At 39.3% G+C, this 21,916-nt stretch overlaps 1 protein-coding gene across 1 annotated transcript in view; it reads right to left on the bottom strand.

Annotated features, from left to right (window-relative positions):
* The window catches only part of TPH2 (tryptophan hydroxylase 2), an 89,702-nt gene that overhangs the window by 24,665 nt on the left and 43,121 nt on the right, over nucleotides 1-21,916 (bottom strand). Inside the window, exon 8 of the mRNA XM_069490657.1 lies at nucleotides 12,885-13,011. Coding sequence (XP_069346758.1) covers nucleotides 12,885-13,011 — 127 coding nt within the window. The remainder of the gene's footprint in view (nucleotides 1-12,884; nucleotides 13,012-21,916) is intronic.

Below are 21,916 nucleotides of genomic sequence, written 5' to 3'. Positions count from 1 at the left end.
CCTCCGAGCTCTTTTTCAGCTACACCTTGACTTTGGGGCTTCCGTGTTCATCTCTGCATTGTCCAATTTCAGCAAGAATCCTGCCAAATCAGTTTAGCCAGCATCCCCCACCCTTGATGCCTGATCACCCTCAATATCTGATCAGTATTACCGCTGATTTCCAATCGCCCTCTGTAACTGATCAGGTTTCTCATCCCCCTTCCCCCAGTTGATATCTGGTCATCTCAACCCGCCTTCCTCAAGAGCTCTGTTAGGTCAGTTTAGCCAGAATCCCCCCTTGCCCCTGATGTTTCCTCTTAGAGATTCTCCATGTACTGCCCATCTCCCCCTCCCCTCCAACCCTGCTCCTTGGCTATAAATTCTCACTTTTCTTTGTTGTGTTATGAGTTGAACCCAACCTCTCTCCCCTACTGCAAAACCCTGTTGCAGTCATTTCTACACCTAGCATGATAGTCCTGAATAAAGTCTCCCTTACTATTCTTTAACAAGTGTTATGCATAATCTTCTCTTTAACATCACCCAGCAAGGAAGTGACAGGGCCTGGATACGAACCCAGGTAATTAGACTCCAAAGTCTGCACTCTGAATTACCCACCTCGGACTACACGGTACTGCCTCACTAGCAGGTCCCTAAGGTGCACAGGCCCAGAAAAACCACATAGTGTCATACACAGCAGGGGTCACTCTATTTTATGGATTCCAGTTTCTCTTTTACTCCCTCCCATTTTGAGAATCCAGGAGCAATTACTATGGGGAAGCTTTCAAATACTTTTGCTACTGGCAGATGCTTATGATCTTACTCAAAAAAAGAACAATAGGAGGGATAAATATTGATCAGACTGGACAAAAGTAGCACTCACGAATGGGGACAAAACTAATGGAAATTTGAAGATTGAGGAAATGTGTATGAAAACCCATTTTTTATATCTTTTAAAAAATTTTTTTAAATTATTTTCAGATATGAAGTATTGCTCTATCACTCAGGCTAAAGTGCATTGGTGCAGTCCTGGCTCACTGCAACCTCCCAGTCCTACAATCAAATGACCCTCCCACATCAAAACCAATTTTTTCATAAAAAAGTAGTATCTGCTAATTTTTTTCAAAAACGGCAAACAAAACTCATTAGCCACAGATGATGTTCACTGAAACACTTTGCAACTCAGTTGAGTTAAAAGTCCTAAACCCCATATTTCTAGAGTGCTTCCAATTTATTCTTTCTTCTGTAGATATAAAAGATAAAGTCTCTCCTGACAATACAAGTGTTTGATAAATGCATGCACACCTCATTGCTCCTTTTTCCAAAGCCAAGACTCCCTTGACCAAGATTTTATTTGATGTGGTAAAATGACTTTGCAGAAAAACTAGAAGACAATATGCCAAAATGTTAAGGGTGGTCATTGCTGCTGTAATATTACAAATGATCTTTCTTTTCTTTTCCTTTCTTATCCATTTTTTTAAATTTTCTACAATTAGCAGGTGTCACTTTTGTAATAGGAAGGGGAAACAAAAGTTTTTGTAAAGACTTTTCAGTAAAGAAGTCCCTGAGTCACCCTGCATCAGCCTCCTCTCATTGCTGAGATGATTTTTTATGGACACTATAAAGGACAGACTTTCAGACCCTGAAAAGAATGATGAGGCCCCCCAGGGTGATTTATTCCTCCCAACCCTAACAGCATTTCTTACTTACACCTAGTCTGGATTTAAGCCTTCAACTGACAGCATTTCCATTTTCTGGGAGACCTTTCCCCAGTGTGAAATCCACCCATCAAAAAGATTCCAGAAATGCCCATCCTTACAGTGACAAGCATGTAAAACTCTAAGCAAATTGCAATATTTCTAAGAAGAGAGCAAAGAGATTTTTAATCACTGTGTGTTCAATCTCATATCGTGTTTCTTATTGTGCTACCATTCATTGTGGTGGCTCATAATGTACAGTAATACATTTTACATCTACTAAATGTATTCTGGGTTTTTATATCACAGTTCAGAAGAATGGCTTTAGAAATCCTTTTGATTCCTTTATTTGAAAACTACATTTGTGGAATGGGGTAATTAAATTCCTATAGTTTGATATAACATTACCTCTGCTATTCTAGCTCATAAAAAATCCCAACCGTCTTCTTTCTGCTTTTGCTAGAAATGGAATTACACTACAGATATTTCTGTTAATACAAGTCTAGGATTTTGAGAGCCTACCCCATTGTAGTTAAACCAGAGAACTTCTTCTTTTGTACATCTTTATGGAAATTAAAATGACTGCAGAAATCTTCTGTGCTTAATGAATGCATCCTAGATTACTTTGAGAAGAAAAAGTATGAAGGGCTCAATGTCAGGACTTTGAATCATGGAAAGAAGTAGAAAATGTGGGGGCTTAAAATGACTTTAAAATTATTTATCCAACTACATAGCTCCCTTGGTACAGTTAGGATTTCTTAGGTAATGGTGAGATCAGGTACTATCAGACCTGGGTGTGATACAGATGATGTCATAGTATGTTATTACAAAAGGAGGTTATCCCATGTGGTTCTTATTCAGCACTGGGTGGTAAGAGAAGATCCTTATGTTAAAGAAGACATTTGAGGAACAAACAGGTAACATAATTTGTTTCTTTGTGCCTAACCTGAGCACAGGTTAAGAAGTAGCAAAACCAGCTCTCAAACCCAGCTGTGCTAACTTCTAGTTCAGATTCTTTCCACCGCATTGCATCACACCACATCCCACGCATCAAACACCCCAAATAGCATCTTCATCAGTTCTGAGTGCTCCCAAGCCTTGACTGTGGTGCTACTGCATGGGGAAAGTGAAGTGAACACGGAGCACGGTGGGCTGAGCACTCACTCAGGGCACTAACAGCGAATGAAGAGTTATCAAAGCAGTTCTATCTTTATGAGTTCCCAAATATCTAAAATGAGTTTGTTTTGTTTGGTTGTTTTATTTGTCATCTACAGCTATATGATGGCTCTCTGAGGCCCCTAGGATACAGTTATAAATGACCAAGAAAGATTTGAGGTGCATAAATGTACAAGTGCAAATAGATTTGTTTCTAAGCACAGTGGCCAATGCAGGTCTCATTTTTAAAATTTTGAATACCTGTGGTGTTCTCCTCATAATACAAAGAGATGGCAAACACTTCATAATGGCAATAACAAATACCTTAAGTGAAACATACACAAACGGATATTGCAAAACAGCCTCAGCTACAATATCTAAATCAAGGAACAGAGTTAGAGAGAAAGGTAACCTTGAAGCAGCCAGGTAGAAAAAGATCAAGGGAAGGTAGTGGTGAAAACAATGTAAAAAAAAAAAAAAAGTTAAACTCTATGGGACTAGTTAAAGAATTAGAGTGTTCCTTGCAAGATGCTACTACTTTTCTATATGCACAGCAGACATACAAGTGAAAGTAATGAGTTGGGATAGACATTATTAGCTTTTAATTAAGTTACTCTTAGAAATACACAAACTGATCATCCACCCAAACATCTCAATTAAGAATGTATAAAAGTGCATTCCTTCCAGGCCTTTGTCAGCTTTGTATCAAATGATCCAAAGAGATGAATTAGTTCAAAGACATGGAATAAATAAGCCTGAAGCTTATTTCAGGCTTTATGTAGAGATACTAAAATGGTCATTTTTAATGTCATCCCTGTTCAGAAAGAACTACAGCTGGGCATAAATCTTTTAGCATCCGAAGGTACCCTACCCTCAGCCAGGTAGGCAAAGGCAAGAGGAAACAAGCTAATGTCCTTAACAGGCAGGAAAATATTAATTAGCAATTTATAAACTAAGTTTATCTTTACAATCACACTTCTAATGTGAATTATAGTTGATTATTAGTGTAAGACTAACTGTACATTTTTATTACCACTCTCAGCCTGAGAAAGTACTGGTTGTACCTGAAAATTCAAGTACACTTGATTTGGGCCATCAAAAGCCCCAATCAATGCAAACTCTTTTATTTACAACAAATACATTATTTGTTTTGATAAAGGAATATACAGAGCCCTGTATTACTAATTTCCTGACACTTCTTTCCTGCCAAAAAAAAAAAAAAATTTAGCTGATGATCAAGTCTCTGTTCACAATGAATTTTACCCTTCCAAAAGATATTCCAGACTTGTATCTTCTAAACTGTCCTCCTTGGACTATTAAGAGATTGGGATGCTAATATGCATTTCATAAAAAGAGACTACTACAACCATATAATGTATTTTCTTTTGTCATTATTGCTTTGTTTTGTTTCTAAGATTTTTCTTGTTTACCAATTGTGTTCCATAGCACTCAGTATCAAAATGGTTAGGGTTCTAGTTTTGCCATTATCAGAGCTCAGATGTAGCCATGAGTCCCCCACCCTTTGCCTAGTCAGATACAGAACAAATTTATGATCATAGTTCATTCTGTGTGTGTACACATGTCTTTCTCTTCCTCCTTCCCTTTCTCTCTCTGTCTCTCTCCCCTTCCCTTCACCTAGTGACATCTCTAGTTCTACCTGTAACTGTAGGCACTGGCCACCCTTCCTTTCTTGGCTGGGAGTATAAACAGCCAGATCCCCTTTGCATCACAGTTATCTTTTTTTTCATATTATTTTTGATTGACCAATCAGAGTTGTATACATTTATGGGGTACAATGTGACGTTTTGATATTTGTATACAATGTGGCATGATTAAATCAAGCTAATTAATATAGCCACCATCTCACTTACCTATCTTTTTTTATGGTAAGACATTTGAAAGTTACTCTTAGTCATTTTGAAATATATAATACATTATTATTGACTATACTCCGCTGTGCAATAAATCTCAAAACCTATTCATCCTATCTATCGCAAACTTTGTACCCTTTGATCAACAATGCTGAAGCTCACTTTTTTTTACATTGTAACATTTCCAAAATGGAGCTTCATCTTACAAAAATTTTGCTAATCTTTTTTTCCTTAAAAAACAAAAAGCAGGCCACTATTGATAATATGTTTTCCAACCAATGTCATCTTGGAATGGAGGAAATACGATAAGTTTGGAAAAATAACTTTTTTATCACTTTTGGAGATTCACTCTGCATATTATCTTACTAAATGTTATGAAAAGTCCTACACAAAGCTTATTTAATCCGGTGTTTTCCAAATATATTTGCCCAGAACTCTTTTTTTTTTTTTTTTTTTTTTTGTTGAGACAGAGTCTCACTTTGTTGCCCAGGCTAGAGTGAGTGCCGTGGCGTCAGCTTAGCTCACAGCAACCTCAGACTCCTCGGCATAAGCGATCCTACTTGCCTCAGCCTCCCGAGTAGCTGGGACTACAGGCATGCGCCACTATGCCCGGCTAATTTTTTCTATATAGATTTTTAGTTGTCCGTATAATGTCTTTCTATTTTTAGTAGAGACGGGGTCTCGCTCTTGCTCAGGCTGGTCTCGAACTCCTGACCTCGAGCGATCCACCCGCCTCGGCCTCCCAGAGTGCTAGGATTACAGGCGTGAGCCACCGCGCCCGGCCTGCTCAGAACTCTTAATATCATTTCATGAGGCTGACACTTTGGGAACACGTTCTGGGAAAGGCAGCTGATTCCTTCGTTACCTAGGCTAAGGCTTTCGTCTCATCAGCATCACCAGGGCCCAGTGACAGAATCCCTTCAATCAGAAAGTGAAGGTAAACACGTTTCAGGGTCAACAGAACTAAATGGATGACCTAAAACTCTCCGTAGAGGGAAAATTCCAACTGGGCCAGAGGCCGATTTATTCTGCTTGGCAAACATCTGTGGTATATTCATACTGATTGCTTTCTCCTACAGATGATGCACAGCTTTGTCTGTTTCAAATGCCTCTATGATGTGAGAAATGAATAGACTGAATTAAAGCCATCTGCATCATAGGATGGGATGCACCATTTGATGAAAGATGCCCCTTTACATTTTCTAACATTTGAGGGAAGGGAAATCAATATGTTTCTGGGCCTAGTTCTTAAATTCACCTGATCAGTGAATTTCTGTTTGTGCATTCCTATAAAAATAAATAATATAAGTCATATGAAAAAGAAGCAGATGAAAGAAGAGTATGAGAGCATATATACAAAACACAACCAATGAAATGGCTCTCACAGATATAAGGGTCTGTTTTCAGGCCTTGAATAAGTCAGAAATAAACTCATCTCACAATGTATAATATTTATCTGGTGATATCCTATTAATTTTGTTTTTAGAAAAGTATCAGAAATATGGAAATAAGGATGAATGATTACCATGTGCCTTTTGAAATATATATTAGAGTATTGTCTAACGGACCCACATGTTTAAAATGTCACCTGCTTCTCCTGCCACCAAAGTGTGGGCCTTGCACTGGCAGCATCAGCATCACCTGGGATCTGCCAGAAAAGCTGAATCTCAGGCCCCACCTCAGACCTACTCTATCAGAATGTGCATTTTAACAAGATCCCCAGGTTATTTTATATACATCACAGTTTGTAAAGCACTGATTCAGGAGACAGAATCTTTTGCTGACTTCCTACTTACTGTTGATTAGGGCCTAGACACTGCAAAGTTAAGTGTTAACTTGTGAAGATTAATAAATTGCAAATTATTTTTGCCCACTAGCCATGCAAATAATTTTTGCCTAGTAGAAAAGATAACTTCAAGGTTATAGTTTTATTGCCCTGTAGATCAAAAACCAGTTTTGTATCTTATTTCAGGATTCTTTTTTTCAGTGACTATATATTCTCAGTCTCTCAAATTCTTCTTTGAACTAGATGCACCATTCTGCTTTTGCCTCATTAATGAGTTAAATAAATCTTTGACACGTGCTCAGTGCATATGGATGAGAGTCACATTTGTAACATGTTTAAAGTCACAATTCAAAACCAGTCACCTCTCAACAGCAATAAGATCGCTACTGAACACTATAATAGCCGTCTTAGGAAAAATATTCTATTGTCTAGCAAATGGTAATAGAGAACGTACAATGTGATATAAAGAGGAAACTAGCATGGGCTTGTCCCTGAAGTATGGTATAGTCTAAATTAAAATCTGGACCAGGCACGGTGGCTCGTGCCTATAATCCCAGCACTTTGGGAGGTCGAGACTGGAGGATCCTTTGAGGCTAGGAGTTCAAGACCAGCCTGGGCAACATAGTGAGACCTCAACTCTACAAAAAATAAGAAAAATGAGCTGGGCATGGTGACGCACACCTGTAGTACCACTACTTGGGAGGCTGAGGTGGGAGGAATACTTGAGCCTAGGAGTTTGAGCTGTGATTGGACTGCTGCACTCCAGCCTGGGCGACAGAGGGAGACCCTGTCTCTAAAATAATATTTAACTAAACATAAAGTAAAATCTAACTTCAGATATAAGGGCTGGCAAATGAGAGCCTACAGTTCTGTTTCAGCTTACAGACATGATTTGTAGGCAAAGAACTCTTTGTTTTGTTTTAATGTTTTAGTTTGAAGGCCTTTAGGCATAATGTATGTTCTCCAGTTCTCCTCAGGCTCTCCTTACTATCTTATATAAAGCTGTTCCACACGTTTGCTACCTACCTGGCCACTGAAAGCATTTGAGTTTACACCCCTAACATACACACTAATCTATGAAATCTACTCTGGCCAGCACTACAGTGGAAAATGGCTGGTCTCAAAATTATAACACACTCTAAGCAGCCCTTATTGAGAACACTTTTGCATATCTGTCACGCACAGACCTCGGACAGCTATGATGAGTATGAAAAGAGTACAGCTGCCAAAACCAGTGGCCTTATTCATTATCCACCAGAGGGCAAATTTTTTACATGACTAAAAATGCATTCGTGATATACTTTCCAAACATTATCATCAATTTCTTCAAATACAACAGAGTTTCATTTAAATGGTTCTCAAGGCATAGAAACCATTGCCTACATAAAACTGCAGAGATAGCTTCATTCTCAAAACTGAGCATTATTAAAATGTCAAAATAAATATCATGCAGAAATACAGCAAAGAGATACAGTAGGTACAGACAACATAGCTGGGTACCTCTGAAAATCAAACCCAGAAGTTCAAAAGCTGCTTTGGATAAAACAAGAGTTTGGTGGTGCCAATCGGTCCTAGTGGAGATTGTTTTCTTTCTTAGATTTGTCTACAGTACATCACAGAAAGTTACTAAGTGTCTGCTTTCACTAGGCATGACTCTTTTTCATAAGTGCTTACATTCACTAAACAAGGAAAACCAGGCACCATATAAACAGAGTCATTAATAATATAAATCTCACCTAGAGTAAAAGAATAATATGGCCTGTCTTGTTGTTCTGCATAAATAGTGATTTCCACGGCTTTCCATTTGTCCTTTCTATGGATTTTTCTCCTTTGGTGCATCTCATCTTTCAGTTTTCTCTCAGTGCTTCTTCAGAGGGCTTAATGCGACCAACTTTGAGGAAATCAGCTAATACTACCTCCATTTGTCACCTGGCCTAGAGAGCCACCACTACCCACCCCTGAAACCACCACCACAGGACTTTTTATCCCTGCCAGCAAGACCTGAACTCTTAATCTCTTAGTCTTTGCAAGGAGGTCATTAAATTTGCCTTCTAGCTTCAGTGTATGGTATAAGGGTCATTAATATGCATGCGATCCAACAGGTAGGTTATTTATTCCAGGGTGTGCTATGAAATTGCCTCGTTGGAATCTAACTGTGTTTTCTTTCAAGAGCATCTTCTGGCAGTTTTCCATCACCTTTGTTTTTAACTGAGGAATGGGGTGTAGTTCTAGACATCAATAGCAATTTTAGCATCATTTCAAGAAAAATCTCCCTCACCTCCTCACACTCCTCCATACTCTCCACATCACGAAGAAAAATCTTTCCAAATTTCTCTTTGATCTGCAAAACCCTATTAAAGGTAAATGGGCAGTCTATGAAGAATTGTAACTGCAAGGCTTGTGAGGGACAGAAGATCATTGGGAATTGGAATGGGGGCTCAGGCAATGTCAAGAACAGAGAAATGAGTAAACCAGGCAAAACCATGGTGAGACACAAACACCCCCCAAGTTCTCCACTGCACTTAGAAGAGAGTCAGAATCTTTTCCATTAAAATCCTTTGCAAGTTTACACTCTGATTTTGTTTTAACCATCAAAGCCACTGCAAGATTGCAGGCAGGTTGGCCTCCTTGGTGGACACCTAATCCTCCCTCACCTGTCACCTCTATAGAGAAAACCATCTCTTCTGGTTCTCCCCCAGCCCACGTGCTGAATCCCAGTTTCCAACATCAGACCCAGAACTCACTCAAACACACTGGGAAGATTCATCTAAATCCACTTCTCCTACATATCTGCTCATGTATATAAGTAAAATAACGATACTGACTCTAGGTTTTCTGTATTTTCGTGTGCTAGATTATGAGTTTCTTGAAGCAAGCACTACCCCTTTTTTTCCTACCCCTACCTCATGGTACCTAGAATCCTTTGGCCATTTAAAGAATATCTGTGAGTTTGAATTGGCTTTTGCTGAAAAGCAGGTAAATTCCAGGGGAAAAAAAAAACAATAAAAAAAGGGGGAGAAACAGAAAGAGTGAGAGAGAAACATGATTAATGACCTAATGATCTCTAACCAGATGGAAGTGTTTTTAGCTGTTAGAGCAAAGGCAATCCAAGGCCAAGTGTATTGGAATCATGCTAAGGAATGTAAGTTCCTAAAGAAAACTTACTCATCCTACAAATTTGCTGGCCCTACTAAAATAGGCTTCAAGGCACAAGTCTTAGTTTTTTCTTGAAAGCATGAAAGTAGAAACAAAGAATAATGGCTCCCCAAAGACGTCCATGCTCTCCTCCCCAGATGCTGATTAAGGCTATCGATCTTGAAATGGGAAGAGGATCAGGAGTTACCCAGGTGGGCCCAATCTAATCACACAAGCCCTTAGAAGCAAAGGATCTTTCCCAGCCTTTGTCATCGAGAGAGAAATGTGACAACAGAAGAAAGGCAGAGAGATGCATTCTTGCTGGCTTTAAAGAGGGGGGATGAGAGCCATGAGCCAAGGAATGCGGAGGCCTCCAGAAGGAGGAAACAGCAAGGAAACAGATGCTCCCCCAGATCCTCCAGAAAGAAACTCAGCCCCCCAACCCAGAGAGACTTCTTATTCTGACTGAAACTCTTCCTCTAGTCCTCCCTCTCCCTCTTCTCCACTTGGCTAACTTTTTCTCATCTTTTGAGATTCAGCACAAACTTTCTTTCTTTCTTTTCCAAAAAAAAAATCTTAGCTTTATCTGTACGGGCTATACATTTCCAAAAAGCGAGGATTTTGTCATATTCCTCGTAAATGTAATTTGAATGATGAGATTAATTCATAATTTGATGCAGTGTAAAAATAAAGGACAATAAAACTGCTTTCTTCTCACTTCTTTTGAAAAAGGAAAGATTAAGAGCACTCACTAGGATCCAGCTACATTCACATCCATGAACTCCGTCCTATTCCTCCTCCTCCTCTGAGCACACATGTGCACACACACACACACACACATGCACACGCACACGTCAGCTCCACACAGAACCTGGCAGTTGAATCCCAGTTTGCAGCTGTTCTGAGTCAGACAAGTAAGCAACATACCTTGCTCCCTGGTCAGGGGTACAGCTGCAGAGAGTGAAAGCTTGAAATGCAAAAATTTCAAAGGAAATTCAAAAGGCACAGAAAAGTTTCCAAAATAAGGAATTTAAAACCAGAGCCAAGGTTGAGAACTAAATAACAGGGCCCATGGTGTGAAGATTTTGAAATATGTCCACAAATACTTTGACACTTTTTCTTTCAAAAGATGGAACCTAATTCCTCTCCCCTTGAGTGTGGACCGAAGTGAGTCTCCTCTAACGAATAGAATATGGCCAACAGGGACAGCATTGGATCAAGTCACGAAAGGCACTACAACTTTCTCCTTGCTCTCGCTCTCTCCCTCCGTCTCATCACTTGCTGTGGAGGAGGCCAGTGGCCATGTCATAAAGACACTCAAACAGCCCCTGGAGAGGCCCACGTGGTGAGGAACAGAGGCCTCCTGACGACAGCCACGTGAGTGGGCCATCCTAGAAGCAGACCCCTGAACCCTCCGACAACCACAGGCCAAACACCTCAACTACAACCTCATGAGGGTCCCTGAGCCAGAACCACTCAGTAAACTGCTCTCAAATTTTCACATAGAAACTATGAGATAATAATTATGTGTTGCTTTAAGCCACTAAGTTTTGAGATAATTGGCCATATCCTGAAAGATAGCCAAGGCACATGAGATCCAGATTCAGTCTACAAATATATTTTCCTCAGCTCATAATGGTGGGATGTTTTTAATGAGCCAAAATTTTAAAATCATTAGATATCATGTAAAAATATAGACTGCCAGTTTCTCTTAAAAATTGGGGTGATCTGGCAAGACAAAGCCCCCTGCATCCCATCTGGCAACACTTAGCAGTGGCTGGGAACCAGCATTCTGCCACATGAGAGGTACAGTCTCCCAGTCCACCACGGGCCCTTGTGCGTCCCCATACTGACACTAAGGGTCCCTGCCATTTAGGTGGCTTGCTGTGTATCTTTCAGTACAGAAATATTTCTTAGTGCCCATATCTCTATCAAAAATAAATAGGAAACAAAAGATACACTGAAAGATCTGTGTGTTTTAAGAAACCTAGAGAAAACTTATTTCTTGGTGGGAGTGAAGAATATTCCTGCATATCTAATATGTCACTGATGTGTATCTGTGCCACATACATACAATTTAAGATCCCATTTTTCTTTACATGGTGGTTTTGCTCATTAGGCTAACTGACTGGTCTCTGTAGGTAAGAGAGCTTGCTAAACTTGCTTTCTTTTCCTGGGCTCTTCGAAATGGGGCTAAGGTAAGGCATGTGAGCGTGCTAGATCTGGCTCTTCCACATCTTAAAGGTGGCAGCCAGCATTTTTTTTTTTTTTTTTTTTTTTTTTTGAGACAGAGTCTTGCTCTGTTGCCCGGGCTAGAGTGAGTGCCGTGGCGTCAGTCTAGCTCACAGCAACCTCAAACTCCTGGGCTTAAGCGATCCTACTGCCTCAGCCTCCCGAGTAGCTGGGACTACAGGCATGTGCCACCATGCCCGGCTAATTTTTTGTATATATGTATTTTAGTTGTCCATATAATTTCTTTCTATTTTTAGTAGAGACGGGGTCTCACTCTTGCTCAGGCTGGTCTCGAACTCCTGACCTCGAGCGATCCACCCGCCTCGGCCTCCCAGAGTGCTAGGATTACAGGCGTGAGCCACCGCGCCCGGCCAGGCAGCCAGCATTACACCTTTCCTCTCACGTTGCTTGTTTTGAGAAGAAACTCAGTTTTGAGAAGATAACACAGCATCTATTAAATTTCAGGGGGTGTACTTAGAATAATTGTTGAACCTGAGTTTCTTACTGCTGACTCAAATTATATCTGACTACAACCATACAGACGAATCAAAGAGATAATCCCAGGTACGACCCCTACTTTATCATAAATGTATACTTTTTACTATTACTAATATTTCTATGGGAGTCAGCAAACTACAGCACAAATCTGGGCCACCACCAGCTTTTGTAAATAAAGTTTTATTGGAACACAGCCACACTCATTCATTTATGTATTGTCTGAGGCTGCTTTTGTACTACAGTGGCTGAGCTGAGTAATTGTGACAGAGAACTTATGACCCACAAACCTAATGTATTTACTATCTAGCCCTTTATATCTAGCTAACCCCTGAACAAGAAGGATAAAATACAAATATTCTGGTGGTCAAGAAACCAAGAATTCACTGTGCTTCAAAAGAACACAACATGAAAAAGGATAAAATCACCATGTTCTCTCCAGAACATTTGCCTATAATTCACAGTCAGTAACTCTGAAGCTTCTTACCTTACAAACGGACATAAATAGAATAGTTTTTAAGTTGAAAATGAACTCACTGTGGCTAATTTCTGAACATCTTCATCTGATGCTCCCAGGGACGCCAGACCTATTTCTTGTGAAAACTGAGCAAACTTAGGATCCGCAAGTAGTGGAACGTGTCCCAGGAGTTCATGGCATGTGTCTCTGACAAAAAAAAATATATAATAATAATCATAGAGACATGTTATACAAGAAGCTTTAAAATACCATTGGTAGAACAAGACTTAAAATCCTAAATATAACCTTGTTACTGTAATTAATTAATTACCATATTTTATCAATTCTAAGACTTTTTAATCATACTTTAACATCTCTGAAACCCAGATGCATCTTACAAGCAATAGCATCATGTCATTATATGATATACAATATTTTAATAAAACAATAGCAACTACTATTTTTAAGTGCTTACTGTATGCCAAGCACATGGGAAGTGTTTTATTACATACATTATGTTTTTTAGTCCTCAAAACAATCTTAGAGAATGAAAGCAACTTATTATTACAAGATCTTATAGATCAGAGGTAGGAAAACTACAGCCATGGTCCAAATCTGGCCCACTGCCTATTTTTGTAAATAAAGTTTTATCAGAACACAGCCATGCCCATTCATTTATGTATTGTCTATGGCTGCTTTCGACTATAACTGCTGAGTTAAGTAGTTGTGACTGAGATCATATGGCCCACAAAGCCTAAAATAATTACTAGCTGCCCTTTTACAAAAAAAGTTTGCTGATTCTTGCCATAGATAGTAATGAAGCCAAAATTGGAATCCAGGTTGTTATGATTTTTAAACTCTTGGTCTTAACCCTTAAGTTGCACTGCAACCCCGTTACACTTTCCCAGGCACTGAGAAACAGCAGAGGATCACACTGTCATCATCAAAGTGGCTTTTCCCCTGGATAATTTATCTGCTCTAACACAAGCAACTCCCTTGAGACAGCACATTGGAATAATCTCCCAGTTCTCTGCTTTGGTTAGCCTGAACTAGTTAATAACAGAAGCTTGGGACCTCTCTCATTTGCTTGAGCTTCCATTTGGAGCCAAATAAGTGGGCAAAACACAGGTATGTGTCACAACAAAACAAGGCAGATGCCTTCCTGAGTCACTGCCATGAATAATGAACTGTTCCATGACACCAAGCTGTAATGGAATGAATTCCCCTATGACTCTCTGGGAATGGATCGAGATACAGCAACATTTTATTTTCTTGGCAAAAAACTAATTAGCCAGGTAGTAATTGGAAGATGTTTTAGATTTCATCTGTACTTCTCTGAAGTGCATCCCTTCAAATAGATGCTATAATCTACATGCCAGATGCTACCGCCATTATTATAAAATAAGTAGGATGGGCTTATGGTTGAAACACATGAATGATGGTCAAGGGCACAAGGTCAATGCCCACATAACAGATGGCATCACTCAATCACAAAACTTGTTCCCACAACTCAAAGCACATCCCAACCCTGGCCAGCCACTTCATAGACACATCAGGTTGAAAGGGCAGCCAAGTGAGAATACGTGAACAGGATACTAAAAGAAACTCCAAATTCGTCCCTTATCAACTGTTTGCCAATAGCTTCCTTTTTTGCATATAAACTGAATTTGGAAAAAAAAAAAAAAAAGAATACGATGTGGTTATTCTTTAATCACATTGCTTAATACAAAGAATCAAATTCACTAGATTTTAGGGCATAAGGGGTATTTAAATGTTATCCAAGCCCCTCATTTTAAAAAAAGAAAAAATGAAAAACAAAGGAGAGAGAGAGAGGAAGAGGAAGGGAAGGAGAGAGGGATGGGGGAGAGAGATGGAGGAAAAGAGAGAGAAAGAAAGAAACAAAAGGAAGGAAAGAAGAGAAAGAAAATATACTGAGCTCCTACTATGTACTGGGAACTGTACTAAATGTTTTCATATCACATTAGTAGTTTGATCTTCCTCTATAAGGAAGCTTTATTATTCAAATTTAACAAATGAGGAAACCAAAATTCACTAAATTTAAGAATCTTTTCCAAGATCACACTTTTTATAATAGACAGAGGAAAGATTTGCTTCCAATGCTATGTTCTTTCTGCTCTCTGTTTTAATTTGCAGGTTTGGTGTAAGTAAGAAAAGGGAGGGGGTGTGCATGGCTTAGGCTGTAGGAAAAGACTTTAACCAAGTTAGTTGGGCACAAGTCAAAAAGTAGTTACTATATCCTAAGTCTCTCTTCCTGTCACTCAGTGGTTCTCAACCTTCCAAATCACTTGAGAAGCCTTTTTAAAAACATCAAATGGCCAGGCCCTACCTATGACAAATTCAGTCAGGCTCTCTGAGATGAATCTGAGCATCTTTTTTTAAAGCTCTCCAGGTACTAAGAAGACAAAGCCCAGGTTGAGACCACTGTCATAACTGATGACCCTAGGAGCTCTCCTAGCACGCTTTACGAAACCAGTACTTAAAACTAAAAGTGAATGTGATTATGTAATTTTGAGCCACCCAAGTTTAGTTCCACTAAAATTTCATCGTGGTACTGGATAATAATGAAAGGTGCTGACCAAAAGGTAAATAGTTAACTAATTACTCCTCCACTTGCATTTGATTCCGTTACCGGTCCAATACTTCTATATGGGGATGGACCCTCTAGATGTACTGTTGTGATCAATTTTTTAAAAGATCATGTAGCCTGCACCAATGTTAGAATTAAGATCATGTGGCCCACCATGGAAAAATCTGAATACCCCCATTGTAGCCATAATTCCAAATTAGACCATATGTCAAACTCCAGGAAGCACTGAAGGTGGTAAGTATTCACTCATAGTATGAATAAACAAAGTGAGCCAAAAATAAAGTAACAATTATCATAAATGCTTACTATGAGCCAGGCACTGTGCTAAATGGTTCATAATGTAAGGAGAGAATAGAATAAGTTGTGGCTATAGCAGTGTTAACTTCTTGGTGCAATACTAGATTTCCTTTTGAGCTTGCTAAATGCTTGAAGAAGGCTGATGCAGAAAACAGTCTTCTATCTACCTAGATACTAATGGAGTCCAAAACTTATTGATAGAAAGTAAAATGAAAAGCTGGCAGTTAAAATGGAAAAAGGAAGAAAAATGCTAGAAATCCAAAGACATTAAGGAGTCAATTCTCCATGGTAGAAAAGGAGCCATCACCTGAATTTCAAATTAAGGTGTCATTATCAAAAACCTGTAACTCACTGGCCAACTGAAAAACCTTTAATAGCATTACAGTTACAAAGTAATCTAAGTATACATAGAAGAGGACAAAAAAATTATAAATCTGGAAGAAAAAAGTCATACAATACAGAAAAATAAGTTATATTGTTTCATTTTGAATGAAAGCCTGAAGCAAGATGTCTAACAGAATTATTAACGGGAACTTAGAGATGCCCTTTGCTCTGTTATAGGTAGAAATGATCACATTGTATTTCTCTAGTTTCTGCCCTTCCCTCCTCTCAGCTCCATCTCCATGCAGAGACCCTGAAAAAGAATTCTCAAGATTCCTAAGCAAAGTGTGGATGCAGTAGGTGCAGTCACCACACTTCTCATGGGACCAAGGCTTTAAGCACCTATATTTCAAGGCCAGGAACAAGGTTATTGTCTTTTATATCTTTAGTGGAATATCTCAGCAATAAACACGGTATTGTTCGCTAGCCCACTGTCTTTGGCTAAGGCACATGTAGACAAAGGAAACTAAAGTGCCTGGAAACTCTTTAACCAAAGAGCAAAGAAAGATATTTAATGTTACTAATAAAAGCAATTAATTAACTTTTCTTTAGTTTCTCTGAGACCAAAGGACTTAGAATCTAAATTGACCACCACTCTTTGGGGCTAGGAGAGGTTCCAGGCTATGAGGAGTCTGAGGGAGAAGGCAGACCGCAAAGACTTGCCTCCAACCTCTGAACCAATTAAGGTCAGTTGGGCTGAAATTACGCTATGAAACCCTAGTTTACAAAGTACAAATCCCACTGCTGCTATGTTCTGCATGTAAAGTAGTTTGAGAACCCTACATTGGTTGTATCATTCACAGCTGGACCCTTGAGAATATAATTATGAACAGGTTTTCAATGTGAGTCCACAACTATTGCCTTATCTCGCCAGATCTCTCTTAAAAGATTCAATTATTTGGCCATAATTACACCTGTCAGCACATGCTCCCTACAATCGCTACATCGGCAAACTTTTCTCTTTTTAACTCCCATCCCTTTGATGCACTTTTGCCTGAATAATGCTTTTCAGAGCCCTTTTCACAAAAGCGCTCTGTTCACTGGAAATGTAAGACCTTTCAAAACTGTTAACACTATAAAACATCATGTCTCCTTTAAAAAAAAAAAAAAGCAAGAGCTGATATCAGACACTAAACTTTTGCTCCTCTAAATTGGAATCTTCTCTGATAAGCCCTGTTAGGGGGATTCTAGAGCCTGGGCAAAACGTCTCCAGGGAATTCTTAAATCATTCTAAGAAAGTAGCGATCATTTTGCTGCGGGGAAATAAGGGTCCTGGTTGTTAAGTTCAAATTCAAAATGAGTCTGGCATTTTTCTCCTCTTATCAGTGTTCAAAGCTGACTCCCCTCGCTACATGTTGAACAACTCCTTTTTATTTTTGCTGTAAATTAAAGCCTGTAAGAGGTATTGAGTGAGCATCCAACATTTGCTTCCCATCCCAAATCAGCGCATCTGTCTTTTAAAACATATTTCTATAGGTTTTGTTTGTTCTAAATGACACAACGCTTTAGCTACATCATGAAGAGAAGGGAAGGAAGATGAGTGGGAGGAGTGGAGATGTTGCATTAATAAAAAAGAAACAGGAGGATGAGCTGGGAGCCAAATTAGGGTATGTTTTTCAGTTTTCACACAACATTTGGTGGGTAAATGCAAGTAATCTGGGATAACACACCGGGATGCTTTGCAGGCGGGTGACTTAGTTTGTTTTCACTGCATAAGATGATAAGGGGAATTAATTTGGTACTGAGGCGACTTTTTCTCAGGGCTTCCTTTGGAGCCATATACAGAGTCTCTTTAGTTTAGATTTAAAATAGCATACTGTAAAATCTGACCCACATAAGATTTAAGGCAGCTCTTATGATCACTCCCTCTTATATCCCTATCACAGTATAGATAAATACAAATGTGCCCTTTTTTTTTTATGAAGCCGAGCACCTGGATGTTGCCCTGGAGAAAACCTTCTTTTCTTTTTCCCCCTAGGAATCATAAGGAAGTCTACTGATGTTCCTCTCCTTTACTACAATTCTTTTGAGATGGGCAGATATTATAGTTATCTTTCTTAAAATTTAGTTCCAGAAGTGTTTATTGTGTGCCTATTATGTACCAGGTACTATATTAGGAACCGAGGCTTAGAAGTAAATAAGGCACACTCTTACAGTGACTCTTAGCAAAAGTCACCTTATGGTTCCATAAAAGGGCAATCAAATAGCAAGTGCTAACTTTCTTGGATCCATGGAAAGAAATCGTTTCCAGTTTTTACAACGATCACAAAAATACTGCAATGGAAATTCTGTTGATATGTCATAGTTCCCTGCCATTTCTGAGATATTTCTTATTTCTTGAAGAAATAAGAGACATTTAACTTTCTCTTCCCCTCCCCAATTTCACTAAAATTAAAAAAGCGATATAACAGTCAAAAGCATGTACTCCAGAGACAGACGTAAGTCCATTTCCCATGTTCCTGTGTAGACAAATTACTTAGAGCAGCATTGTCCAAAATGACTGTCTGCAATGATGAAAATGTTCTATATCTCTGCTGTCCAATATAATGGCCATGTGGCACAGGTGTCTATTGAACACTTGAAATGTGGCTTGTGCTACTGAGAAACTGAATGTGTTGTTTTATTTAATTTTAATTAATAAATGTAAATATCCACACCATAACAATATTGGAGAACACACAGAGTTCTCTCATCTATAAATGGAGATTATAAGTTTCCCTATCTCTTGCCATTCTTAAACAATGTAGTAAGATAATGCATTGAAAATATGAGTTCCCATAAGTTAGGTATCATTATTAATATTCCATCAAATTGTATTTATACCTAAGTCTATTGTACTTGAATAAGTTTTGCCCTTTTAGAAGGTGCTTTATCACCTATGAAGCAGTAAGCTTCTCCAGGACAGAGGCCAGGCCATGGTCATCTTTGGGTTCACAGTGCTTAGAAAAGACTAGCACATGTGATCTGCTCAATAACTGCTTTTTGAACTCAACTAAATAGAGCAGGTGATGATGGGCTCTACGGCTCCAAAGAGAGGTGAATCCAAATGAAGCCCAAGTATGGTTTTTCTAATTTCCAGTGTCTCATAAAGGCTTTGGACCAGAACTTGGTTTTTAACTATTTTCTAGTTGTGTAACCTTAGGGAAATTACCCGACTTCTCTGAACCTTGGAATTGCCATCTGCAAAATGGGGACAATCCTGTCTTCCTCACAGAGATGAGTGGAATGATGCCAGACAAACAGAGTGTGTGTGGGAAATGTCAGGTCCCTTTTACCTTCTCCCTTATAGTGGCTTCTGTGCCTGTGCAGAGACGTAATTCTCTACACAGGAGTGAAGAGATATGAACAGCGATTACCTCTTCCTTGCCTAAAATTCAATCATTTTGAATTTCTTCTTCTGAAGTTGCAATTTAAAAATGCAATTTAAAAATTGCATTTTTTTACTCCTGGGGGAAAAAAAATGTTTCCCTGGTCATCTCAGTCTTCCATACCCGAAGGTACAAAATGAACTTCTTTCTCCCTGACTGCACGGTGCTGAGGGAATATGAATTTTGATTCAGATTCTGGTGCTTATGAGTGCTAATTTTGGATATGGACATCACACAAGGAAGACAGAGCTGGATGCGGGGGCAGAGGAGAGTGACAGAAGGAATCCTGCTTTGAATCTGCTAAAAAGAAAAAGGAAGGGCAGCTGAAGCTTTGAAGCTTTATCCCAAGTCACTGTGGATAACAGCCTAAAAGAACAAAAACAGGGCTCCAGCAGGCACTTAGGCACAAATTTAGTTTCAAAATGCACAGGTTTTAAATAATATATAGGATTTTTTTTAATAGAATGTGTATTATTAGAATTCTTGCAGCTCTTGAGACAAAAGGCTCTGTGAAAAGACTTAGGGGTTATTTTTGCTTTTAGGCAATTCACAAAACTAGACACGATATTATGATTGAAAACCTGGGAGTCCAAGTCTAAGAACGTGGCCTTGTAACTAAGGACACACTGGAATTTTATGAGGCACATTAGCCTCCACATGAATTTAAGAGGTGCAGAGTAAGAGTGGACTTATTTGGTATTTATATAAAGCTTTCTTCTCTCCAAAGATCAAAGCGCTATTTCATCCTCCCTCACACAGGGAGGTTAAATGGCTTGCCCACAGTCACCCTGGGAGCTGAGAGTGGGGCCTGCTCTTCCGGCCGGCCGTGCAGTCCATAGGTCTATCTGCCTGGGGACATAGCTGTCCCCTATCTGCTAACTGCACTGCAATGGGGCACTAACCCCTTCCTTTCCAGCAAAGTAGCAGATGCTTCCTCTTGATAAAGGGGGCAGGCCCACTGTGGCCTGCAAGATCAAAAGAGAGAGAGGGCCTCTAACAAGCCTGGAGGTTGGGCCAAAGACTGAATGAGACAGCACAGCACTACACGAGCCAATCAGCATACACAGTTTTTAGGGTTCTGGCAAAGCAGGGCCACCAAATAAAAGAAAGTGGCACTTTCAAATGCCTTATACAAAATTTGTCATTTGAAATTCCTAAAAAAACTATTCAGCTTCAGCATATATTTGAGTTTTGAGTTTTTCTGTTTAGTGTTACTGTTTAATGTAGAATAGCGGTTAAGTTCACAGATGCTGACACTACTGCCCAGGTTCAAATCCTGGCTCCCCCACTTACCAGCTGTGTTAGCTCAGGCAAATTATTTAACCTTTCTGTGACTTATTTCCTCACCCATAAACCGAGAATAATAATAGTAACAACTTGGAGGGTGCAGTATTAAATGAGTTCATCCATATGTAACACTGAAAATAGTGCCTCGTGTGAAAATACAATATACATGTTCGCTATTAATAGTAAAGAAGTATTGTTGGTGCTGCTGTTATGGTTGTTGTTGCTGAAATTATCTATGTTGGAGGATGGAAGGGATGATAATAATATTTCCAGGTCTTAGGGCCTCTAACATCTTAACTGGCCCTGGGTGTAGCCCAAAGCAAACTTCTCCTGAGGGAGAAGACGGGTACCAAGCTGGGAGCATAAGCTCTGGGTGAAGAAGCAGGAAGGGGAGGCCAGATGGGCCTGGCTTTCTGAGAACATGCCATTTCCTGAGAACCGCGAGCAATAACGCTGCTCTGCAATCCTGAGCCGCAAGAATGATAATAGCTCTATGGAGGCAGCCAGTTGGCTGGGCAGGAAGCTTGGCACTGAGGTCACATGTCCTATGGGAAAGAACGAGTTTAAGCTAAACGGAGCTCACAGGCATGAAGGTTAAATTCTGTAAAGCTTTGGTTTATCTTCCCAGCTCTACAGCCAGACCATGCTGAGACTTGACTTCAGCAAGACCCAATATTAAAAACACCCACAGCAGCCAGGGCTTAAGTCAGACAGACCTAAACCCTCTCAGATGGGAGCAAGGAGAAGAAGTCGGGAACAGAAAGATCATATTTTTTCTCTCATTCCAGACCTAGTGAGAGGCATCTGTTCAATCAAGAGAGGAGCAGCCAACCTTTCCCATAAATCTGAAACCTGTGTCTTTACCTGCTGATATTATTACTTAACAAATGAGGATTAATATCTAACCCCCAAGAAAAGGAAATAAATGACATTTCCTGCCAGTTTTAGAAAGGGTTCTGTGCTAATAAGCAAGGGTTAACCATAAAATTCATTTACTTTACTTAGAAACAGATGGAAAATATGGTCAGAAATAATTCACTTTTATTTTTCTTGTAAAATTGAAACAGCAGCAATGATAAGAAAAATCACCTGACTGCAAAGCATTTAAAACAGTTATATTTAAAAATAACATTAATTGCCTCTAAACTGTTCAACCGCAACAAAAAAGATT

This window comes from Eulemur rufifrons, chromosome 16 (genome assembly GCF_041146395.1).
Source record: "Eulemur rufifrons isolate Redbay chromosome 16, OSU_ERuf_1, whole genome shotgun sequence".
Lineage (NCBI taxonomy): Eukaryota > Metazoa > Chordata > Mammalia > Primates > Lemuridae > Eulemur > Eulemur rufifrons.
Note: the sequence above shows the minus strand (reverse complement) of the source record. Positions and strands in the feature narration are given on the sequence as shown.